This window comes from Diplotaxodon limnothrissa, linkage group LG2, assembly GCF_057381915.1.
Source record: "Diplotaxodon limnothrissa isolate DT_005_m linkage group LG2, D_limnothrissa_male_GT1.1, whole genome shotgun sequence".
NCBI classification, from domain to species: Eukaryota; Metazoa; Chordata; class Actinopteri; order Cichliformes; family Cichlidae; genus Diplotaxodon; species Diplotaxodon limnothrissa.
This window is the reverse complement of record NC_140597.1, coordinates 3,585,640-3,596,876: the sequence shown is the minus strand read 5'-3', so window position 1 is coordinate 3,596,876 and position 11,237 is coordinate 3,585,640. Positions and strand designations below refer to the sequence as shown.

At 37.0% G+C, this 11,237-nt stretch overlaps 1 protein-coding gene and 1 pseudogene across 1 annotated transcript; one reads left to right on the top strand and one right to left on the bottom strand.

The window, feature by feature from the left end:
- Nucleotides 1-341: 341 nt before the first annotated feature.
- Nucleotides 342-3,211, top strand: LOC146638055 (uncharacterized; annotated as a pseudogene).
- A 1,688-nt stretch (nt 3,212-4,899) lies between these two features.
- Nucleotides 4,900-7,528, bottom strand: LOC146638054 (uncharacterized; the record flags this gene model as incomplete). Its single annotated transcript, XM_085374397.1, has 3 exons — nt 4,900-4,967; nt 6,563-6,748; nt 7,162-7,528. Coding segments are annotated over 3 exons (621 nt in total), but the record flags the coding sequence as incomplete, so codon positions are not given.
- Between the last annotated feature and the right edge of the window lie 3,709 nt (nt 7,529-11,237).

Sequence of the window (11,237 nt, the reverse complement as noted above, 5' to 3'; positions counted from 1 at the left end):
ATAAATAAACTTTTCCATGATATTCAAATTTTTTGGAAAGGGTCTGTATATGTGTACCTTGCACTTCATGCCACAAATAGCAGTAGTGACTGAGCTTAGTCCTGTTTGAGTGCCTAAGGGTTAAGGACAAGAATAACAATCCCATAGAGGCAACAGCGCTATTGTTACAAAAACGGACAGTTGTAACAAAAGATGAAAGAGAGGTGACAAATGTGACAGGAAATGTACTTTTGAATCTATTGTGTGTTAACCAATCAGATACTGTCTGACTTAAAACAATCATCTTACCTCCTCCACTCACTGAAATACGGGTAAGGTCCCCAAGAGAAAACACTGTCACGATGATCATCTTATGGATTACATTGTTTTTTCTTCACCAAGGATGTAAGTGCTTTTTAAAAAAAAAATGTCAAAAATGTTCTTAAGTATTTACCTGTCAAATAGGTATGTATAAATTGTTGTTAAAGTAGTTTTGCACTAATAGGTTACCACATCAAACAATATTTGTTTTTTTCTTTTTTTCTCTTCAAGTTACTTTTTTTCTGCTTTCTCTTAATTCAGATACTGTAGTTCCAGTGAAAACTGTTCAGCTTGGTGAACCAGCGACTATAACATGTGCTATACCCAAAGAGCTCAGCAGTAGAGGAGTCCACTGGTACAAGCAGAGCTTTGGGAAAACTGACGTTAATAGTGACAGTATTCAAATCTACAGAACCTACTTTTGGTCCTGAATTTACTAGTTTGAAATTTGACATAGGTGATGATTTTGCCAGCCTGACCATTTTGAAAGCAGATCAAGACGATGAAGGAATCTATCACTGTGCAAACACAGAAAGGATTGGAGTTAACCCTTTAAGACCTACCATAGAACCAAGTTCGCCAGAGCTTATATTATATTTTTACATGCTGTGGAGCCATTTTTGGGAGCATTTCAAGTTGCTATACATCAATACAACCATTATAGCCCAAACTTTAATAATATGTCTGCATTAGGTGCATAGTAATTACATAAATTGCAAAAAAGTGCAATAAACTACAAAAAAATTGAAAATCGTTTTTGTTTTTTTAACATATATTTCTAGTTAGAGAAATTTAAGAGGCTTATCCCTCAAAACTGTAAATACAAAAAAGTTACACAAACTAGTTTCCCACCACAGGAAATTTATTTTGAGTGTCTTCATAGTTTTATTTTTGAAATACACCAATTTTTATATACTGCAGGAAAAACGAAAATAAATATTATAGTGCAAATTTGCAAAATAACAGCATATGCATCAAAATAAACTATTTCCAGCAGTGCAATATGAGTCTTAAGCATCCCAGAAACGACACAGAAAGTCATAAAGTCAAACATAACTTTTTAAAACACATAACAAGTAAAACACAAGCTCATAAGGCCCCGATCGTAAAAAACTACATTTCCACAAAATGACGTCACTTCCGGTTTCGGGCAGGTCATGCGGTCATGTGATAGTTCGCGCTGATGGACGTAGGAAGTGTTACAAACAGCTGATGGATCGGCGAAGCGTGTTTCTGGAATATCATGTTTTTGTTGCTGCAAGTGATTTTTATGCAGTTTTTGCAAAGCTATATGTGGAAGGAAACTGTGACCGAGGACAAGCTGATGGCATAAGATGTAAGTACAACTCCTCCAGTTTCATATGCAAAAAAAATTATTGCGCTAGCTTACTTGGTTGCAGAGCTACCGGGATTTAAAAATAGTTACGCAAAACAGAGCGTGCCTGCTCCGATCGGCTGTAAAGGGTTAAATGGAGTTTGTTTATAGAAGGAAAAAAAAGACCTACTTTTACAAAGCTTGTAATTCTTTCTATCTTTCTATCTTTTCTCTTAATTCAGATTCTCTGGTTCCAGTTAAAACTGTTCAGCTTGGTGAACCAGCAACCTTAACATGTGCTATTCCCAAAGAGCTCAGCATTAGAGGAGTCAACTGGTACAAGCAGAGTGTCGGGGATACTCTTAAATTAATAGTTGCACTGTATAAATCTACAGCTGATTTTGGTCCTGGATTTTCGAGCTTAAGATTTGGAGTATACGATGGTAAGAATTTTACCAGCTTGACCATTTTAAAGACAGTTCAAGAGGATGAGGGACTCTATCACTGTGCAAACACAGAATGGATTGGAACTACATGGAGTGGGACGTATTTGTTAGTAAAAGGTAATAGGACAACCTATTTTGACAAACTTTGGCATTTTTTTCTAAGCATGTTTTGAAGAATGTCTTTGTAATTGCACAGGAAACACTCAGAGGACATCAAACTATGCAGTCAGTCAGTTGCTGATAGAATCAAATCCAGTCCATCCAGGAGACACAATGACTCTTCAGTGTTCAGTCTTCTCTGACTCTGAGAACAAGACATGTCCAGGAGGTCTCAATATTCTCTGGTTCAGAACTGGATTAAATAATATTTATCCAAACATCATCTACACTGACACAATCTGACTCACAGGAGAGGTGTCTTTATCACTTCTCTAAGAATGTCAGCTCCTCTGATGCTGGGACTTACTACTGTGCTGTGGCCACATGTGGGGAGATATTATTTGGAAATGGAATTACACTGGATACTCGAGGTAACGTTATCATTGGTCTATCAAATGTAAAATATATGTGAACTTGCACTTTTACAAGTAACCATGAGCCTTTTTATTACACACTAATCTCATATTTTCCTTTTATCTTTTATTTTAATGTGACTGCAGAAAGCAGTGTGTGGTCACAGAAAGCCAGTAGAGCTCTTTTTTTGATCTTTGCTGTCTTGGTTGTAAGTCTGATTGTTACTGCTGTCCTCATATACACAATCAAGATAAACAACAGTGATCATTCCAAAGGTAATTTAAATTGGTTGTAGTTCTTTGTGTAATAAAAGCATATAAATCTTACATTTTTATTAACTGTTTCCTCTGTGTTTCATAATTAAGTTGCAGTCCTGCAGAAAAACTTTAGTTGTCAGAAAGGGCAACAGGTACAGTACTTAAAGCTAAAATTATTTTCATAATTTTTTTCTGTTTATTTTTTAAGTTATGATATATCTAATATTTTAATGGCTGTATTTTCCCTAAATAAGGACACATGGATTTTCTCTGCTGTTGTCTTTACCATGATGGAAGCTGAAAGAAGTAAAAGAACAGATCCAAAGGCAGCAAAACAGCGGCAGATCTACATGGCTGTCAAGGCTTTTGGGCTCGATTAGGTCTATTTACCATCCTTTGGAATGAAATAAACTTTTTTTGCTGTTAATTTGGAGCTAATAGGTTTTTATGTATTGTCTTTCCATAGGCATTATTATTAATGTCTAGATGTATTTAAATTGAAAATGTACATACTTGCATACATGTCAAGATCAGTCCTGAATACCAACATTCCTAGTTTTGCCTGGAATGTATGATACTCAGGTAATTAGGGTGCATACTACACTGGCACATACCCATTGAAGTTAAAATGTCAAAAACAGAAAGCTATGAAATCAGGGGATTATTATTGTTTGTTATTATATAGTGAATATGCAATCTACCCCGACTGTATTTTTCTGTTTCTGTTTTATGATTTACATGATGATATCACCATGAATAAGTAAAAAAGAAAGAAAAGTATTGTAACCACAATCAAAGAGTAACTGGAAATTACTGATGTATTCAAACAGGGGAAACATCAGAGAAGATTAAAGATTCCAACATCCGTAAAATAAGTGATTTTGATCATTGCACTGTCTGGTATAGACAGGATAAAGCAATAATCAACAGTGGATGTAATTTATCATTTGGCATCATTGTCTTTACTATATTTTTGGGACTTTGTTGTAACATAATGTCCTTATTCTTATGGTTATTGTATTTCTCAACATTAACACAATTAATAAATGTAATTTAAATGTAATTAATAAATAGAACACCTTCTAGTGCAAATACAGTATTGTCCAACTTCATTTGGCAGTTTTCTAAACATTTGTCATCACCAGGGCTGGATATTTTAGAATCTATGTCATTAACATTGAAATAGTCATAGTGAACAATGTAGTGGAGTTAGGACCCAAATACAGACTCAGAATGAATGAACAAAAGATGAAGGTCTGTTGCAGGAGTGCAGCAAAAACCAGACTGAGGCAACATGAATCAAACTTGGGCACAGAAATTGTTTGATCTGTGAATTAAGATAATTGTATTAACATCTCTTTTTTAATTAATTAAAAAAAGATGTTCAAAAAAGATAAATATTAACTTTCACAGTCAAGAATGTGTCATTGCTAAATACATGTGAATACCCAACCCCCATTTGACAGAAATATTCTGCTTTATTCTCTTTACTGATTTTTATGATAGTAAAAAATATTGAGATGCTTCTTTTCTCATTCTGAAATGTGAATGAATTCATCAGATACAATAATTTTGCCAAGTCAAAAAGATCGTCTAAGGAACCTCTGCAGTGTGAATCAGTGCTTCAGAGGAAAGACAAATAAGAGGACCAATAAGAGACAAATAATACAAGGATTAATACATAGCAGTACATCTTAGCACAGTACAAAGAACATCATGATTTTTCTACTAGAAAACAAATCCACTTACATGGTATACAAAGGACCCGATTTCAGCTTGACATTTAGTTTCTATGGACAAAAGTCCACTGAAATGTTTTGAATCAGAAAGACCAGCAACGGTATTCAAGATGTATTTCAAAATATTTTAAAATAAATGGATACAAGAAGAAAACATCAGAGGACCCACCGATCACTAGAGAATGCAACAATCTGCCATAAAGTGGAAGCATGAGCCAGTCTTTAAATATTGCAAACTGATGAGTGAATGCTGAATATGTGTGATGTCTAAAAGTCAAGAAGCTTAAGAAAGCATGAACTCCACCCAAAGGTGGGATAGTAAGGAAAAGCTAGGCCAGCTCTCCACCTGAGAAGAGAGGTGGAATGATGGTCTTCACTTCTGGTTTCCACAGGTAGACTAAAGGGCAGACCGAGAGGAGACGGTGAACCAGAAGCTAGACTTATCTGTGCACCTGGAGCTTGCACCTGGCCAGGGTTGAGCATGCCTGTAATTCCCTGACCTCCTTTGCCACTGGTTTGTACCCAGTTTGAGGCTTCCCTGGGGTATCAACCACTGCTCTTGAGTCAAGAGACCAAACTGTCTGCCCCACCAGTCCAGCACTATATTTGTCACTATTGTCGTTTATAGGGCGGCACCAATGCAGCCTTACTTTGAACTGAGGAACAGAATAAGCGGCTCTCATATTGTCATTTGACCTGGCTCCTGACTGCTCTCAGGAGCAGAAGATTGCTTACATTTATTAAATAAATCTAAGAAACTGTAAACCAACGTCATTGGAACAGTTTGAAATAGACTTCTTGCTTAATTCTGTCTTTGTACGCCTCAAACTCCCCAGGAACATGAGATTTCACTATATTTTTCACATCTTACCTAAAGACTTTTCAGTTCAGCATATCAAAACATTATACGATGCTAATTATAAGCAGCTGAAAAAGCTTGAAATGTGAAAAAATAAAGCTATAATGTTGTTGTATTACTCTTCTTTTAACTAAATTGTTACTATATTAAAATATTACTATATTTCTAAATGCATTTGCTATTTAGTGATTATTGCTCTTGTTTTTGGCCCTGTACAACACTTGGATTCATTAATGTTGTAAAGACAATAATTATTAACCCTTTGTTACTGAGCTCTGCTATCACCATGTTATTATCAAAAAGGGCCAGGATACAGGTAAGAAGAATTGCAGGTGAAAATAATGGGACAATCACACAGCAAAAAGCAAAACCCACCTTTAGAGAAAACAGACATTAACAGACTTGGGGATACAGTAGTACCAAGACATTAACACAGAGTCAAAACAGGAGGAGAAGTCAGTGAAACACTGTGGAAAGCTAGAAATCAAATCAATCCAGAAACATAAAACTCAATAGAAGTTCAACAAAAATGTAACTCACATACAGACACACTGAAGTAGCCTACAATCAGTTTTCCTATATGAGAAAGTAATACAAAAATACACATTTACAAATACAATACAAACACAAAATATAAATATTAATGACATGCATAAATGTTAAACTTGTACCAAGTAAGTTGGGGTGATTAATTACCAAACTGAAAGGCTAGCGCTCCCTCACAAGAAAACAAAAACAAAATTATTTTCTATTTCTGTGAGGCTGCAGCTATTATTAAATGCTAATAACTTATAAATATACTATGTCTGGTACTCAAGGACTGCTCATACATTAGAAAGGGCATTAGGTGTAATTATCTGCTTTGAGAACAGAGTACACACTGTGTACACTCTTCTGTTCTTTCTTTTTGTGGAGAAACGCAGTGCTGCAAAGTTGGTTGTCCTGTCTTTGTCATTCTGCAAAATGTTCACATACCTAAGTGTTATTTATATTTTATAGATTAGAGCTTTTGTTTTTGTCTAAATGTATCATTTGAGACCATCTCTAATATGGCATTTAAAAAAAAACTATAGTACACAGCTCGATTAATTTTAAAGTGGCACACATTTACCAAATTATTTGATTGATCCAACGTTGCCTTGTCAACAGGTTGAAACTCTGAACTCTGAACCAGTACACTCTGTGCTCATCTAAACATTGGACTGATTTTTCATTGTTGTTAGAGAAAAGAGAACAATTTAATGTTACTGAGTCTCCCAGATGAACTGATGCCTTCTGTTGACTTTGTTTCACATAGACAGATGAATGGTGAATGTGATCTGTGAATTAATAATAATAATAATGGATTGGATTTATATAGCGCTTTTCAAGGCACCCAAAGCACTTTACAATGCCACTATTCATTCACTCTCGCATTCACACACACTGGTGGAGGCAGCTACGGTTGTAGCCACAGCTGCAGACTGACAGAAGCGAGGCTGCCATATCGCGCCATCGGCCCCTCTGGCCAACACCAGTAGGTGGCAGGGTAAAGTGTCTTGCCCAAGGACACAACGACCAGGACAGAGAGCCCGGGGATCGAACCGGCGACCTTCCGATTACAGATACGCTTCCCAACCCCCTGAGCCATGGTCGCCCTCAATTAAGACACATTCACAATGTAAACTATTTTAAATTCATTAAAACTTTGAGTGTGATCTGTGAGATCGGCAGAAAAAGAAAAACATTTTACCATTCACAGCCAAGAATGTGCCACCACTGAATTTAGGAGCATAATCTGTTCCAGTGTCACAGAAATATGTTGCTTCATCCTCTTTACTGACATTTCTGATAGTTAAAAAATACTGAGATGCCCTTTTTATAACTGTGAAATGAGAATCCTTGAATTCCTCAGAAATAGTGCTTTGGCCACGGATGACTTTGGCAACATTTTGGACCATATGTCCAAGAGGCTGTTTATGCCAGTAGAAAAATTTAAATTCCATCCCAGAGACATTACACACTAAAGTGACATTGTCACCAGGTTCAACAGCAGTCAAAGAAATCGGTGGAAGAAGGTCAGCAGTCAGAATCAGGACTGAAGAAAGAAAAATTACAGTTAACAAAATGACAAATCAAAGCAATTATTGTTACAAACATTAATAAACAGCCTTAGTAAAGATGCGCAGTGCAGTACAAACAACAGTTTACTATCATGCTTTTCTCACTAGCAAAGAAATGTACTTACATGGTGTACAAAGAAGAATCAAAGCAGTCAGTTGTGCGGTCATTGTGGTGCAGCGCTCTTATCGCACACTATGAGCTCCTCTTGCCCAAATGGAAGTTTTAGTCGCAAGGTGATGAATATTTTCAGAGCAGAAGTCAGTGAAAATATAGGAAATGACCTTCCTCCTGTTTAGGAAACATGTTTTATCTTTTCATTTGGTAACAGATGTATTTCTTTCTTAGTAGCTTTTGGTAGATGTGTGAAAGCAATTATCAGTTTATTTATTCTGAATATTTAAAGTATGACTGAAATTCTTGTTGATAAGATACGATAAGATGACAGCAGTTGGAAGAAAGAACCTGCAGAATCCCTCCGTCCCACATCGTGGGTGCTGCAGCCACTGAAGGAGCTGCTCAGTGCTGTCAGAATCTCCTGCATGGGGTGGGAGATGTGGTCCAACAGCGATGACAGCTTAGCCAGCGATCTCCTGACATTCACCACCTCCACTGGATCCAGAGGGCATCCTAGAACAATCATAATCCCAGCACAAGCTCTGGGAATTTGTTTTAGCTTCATCGTGTTTGTAAATCAGACAGACCTCACTCTTATGATGCAAGCTATTTTATGTCATAAACTAAAATGTTCCAGTTTACCAGAGTTTAGAAAAGTAGGTTGATCAATTAAAATAGTAATGACCTAACTTTAAATATTATAAATATTTAGGAACATTTTTAATTTCAAATGATACAGAAAAGAGATATTTTGAGAGCTACACCACCTGTGGGTTTTAGGGAAGGCTTGTAGGCACAGTAGAAACAGAGCTTTATATGTGTCAACTGCCAATAATATACATCACTGTATTCTAACTGTACAAGTATTAGGTTGCCAAAGTGTATGACAGCTTTCTCATGTTTAACCGAATCATGTTAGAAATACAATCCGTGCTTATAGTCTGAATGTCTGATGTGAAAGTGTTTTCATCTAACATTTCAGTGATTCAAAGATACATTCAACTGCCACACTCACAAATGAAGGGTGTGGAAGGCCTCTGACCAACCTCTGAAGCGGTTTCCTCAGAACAGACCTAAGAAGCAAGAAACTTCTCAGCTTTTTCAAGTCATTATTTGTTTGTGACACCATGAAACAGTCCTCTGAGGTGACTAAGGAGAATGAAGGGTGTTATTTCAACCACCTCCCCAACTCTGTATGCTGGTTTTGTGTGTCTCTTCCTGCTTAGGTTACTTATATGCAGACTGGTGTGGGGTACTTTTCACAGTGACAGTTAAGCTCAATCCAGTCTTCTGATTTCACATCTTAATACATCTTCAAAACTAGCCTCTTTATCTTTGGCTGCATACCATGTCCTAATTCTGCTATCATTTGGATATGGTATCAAGCAAAGGTAAAGTGCTAGATGATAAAGACAGGAACTTAATGACAGACTGCAGTTCTGTTAAAGAACTGTATATATTACAATTGTACATGTGTCCGCCACGACCTTAGATGGATAAATGGGTTTTTATTACACTAAAACAGCCGATCTCTTGATTTTAAAAAGGATGAATAAAGGTTCTTGCTGGTCTCACAGCACTTTCTAAAGGCCCTCCGCATTTCTCTCAAGAGAACAATAAGCAAAGCCACATGCAACAGCAACACTGACAGACAAAGGTTGTGGTGGGCCATGTCTCCATCCTTTGACCAACCACTGAAGCTGTTTACTCACAACAGAACTCACTGTTAACTTGAACTGGATAGGAAGTGAGAGAAGAGTCAGACTTAAGCAAGCTACTTTTAGATGAATTATATAATAATCTGGACAAGCTGCCTGTCCATCGCTGTTCTAAGCCAGGCATGTTGGAAACAAACCACATCAGGGCTTCAAACCTGTAAACAATAATTTGGCAAACATTTTAAAAGTTGCCGTTGCCACAGAGGCCTGGAGGAACAATTGATTTGCACCTCCCCTCTTATACCGGCTACTATGAAAAAAAGAAAACACAAAAAAGTGTGATAACAATGGTCACATATGACTGAGAAGGTGGATCTCTACCCTTCCCTGTTTAACTCTTTAATTGCCTTTGTAAGCTTTTTTGTTATACTCATGACGATTACATATTGTCATCTCACTTTTCAAAATGTTTTAGAATAGTGGTGCAAGTCCATCTTCTTTAGATTGCATTAGAGAATGAGACAGAAAGAAAAGCCCCTCACATCTTTCTTTGAAGGCCCAACCACAGAAATGCTTAAGTTTCCATCCACAGTTGTTTGTCAGTGATGACTGTGACTTTGTGTTTGCCTCAGTGTGCAAACAATGCTCTGCAAAGAAATATAAGGAAGACATTGCAAAGGTAGATAAAAAGCTTCTCAAGAGACCTTTCGTCTTCCTTTGTTTCGTGCAAAACAAAGATCACTAGCGTTAGCTGAAACTGAAGAGCTGAAGCAGTTTAGTACCACTGTTTTGAGACAACAATTGCATCGTCAGACTAACATTTATCCTAATTAGACAATTACAGAAAGTGTTCTGGTCTGTGTTTGTTTATATACTTTTTCATCTGCTTTTTGTGTCAGAATGTAGTAAAAGCACACAGAACTGACATCTCAGTTTAAGAAAAATAAACAAATAAATCAACTTCTCAATGCTAATTGAGTTAATTGAGAATGAATTTTAACTGAGAATAAATTCTATGCCCAACTTTAAAAAAAGAATTTCATGACATACCAGTTGATATGATTGATACGATTTTTTGAAATATAAATATTTATAAATAAATAAAACATGCTAATTAGATGCAACCACATCCTACATAAGGAGCTTAAGAAGATGTCCACCACTTGCAAGGTAAGTAGCAAGGTGCTAGGTAGTGGACATCTTGCTTTGATTAAGTTTTATTGATTCCATGACTTTTTCAACCTGTTGCTGAAAACCTAAATACTGTAAATACTGTAAATACTGTAAAAACAACAACAACAACAACAACAAACTATTACAGTATAAGAAATACCTACTATTGATACTACAGTGAGGGAAAAAATCTTCTTGCATGCCGTATTCAACCCTGACATTCCTCTGCACCTCTGCAGTGGCAGTCATTGCATCCAGCAAGGGCATCTGCTCATAGGGATGGTGATCATAAAACTTCCACCTCCAAGCACTGAAGATCTCCTCTATAGGATTCAAAAATGGGGAATATGCTGGGAGGAGCTGCATCATCAAACAAGGTTATAGTGCAAACCACTCTATGACAAGGTGAGAGTGGTGGAAAGCCCCATTATCCCAGATAATGACAAAGAGCCTCAACAGCTTTCTTTCCTCAGGTGTGATTGGCCTCTCATGAAGTGCATTCAGGAATGTCATGAGGCGTTATGTGTTGTATGGGCCAATAGTGGGGATATGGAATCGGACAACCTCATTGGAGATGGCAGCACACATGGTTAGGTTGGCACCCCTCTGTCCTGGAACTGTGAAAGTAGCCCTGTACCCAATGAGGTCCCTTCCACGTCTCCTCACTTTGCAGAGATTGAAGACATGATGTGCCCCCGCAGCTTCAAGCAAAATTACAATGAAAGGGGCTCCAGTTGACTTTAACTGCATGATGTGACAA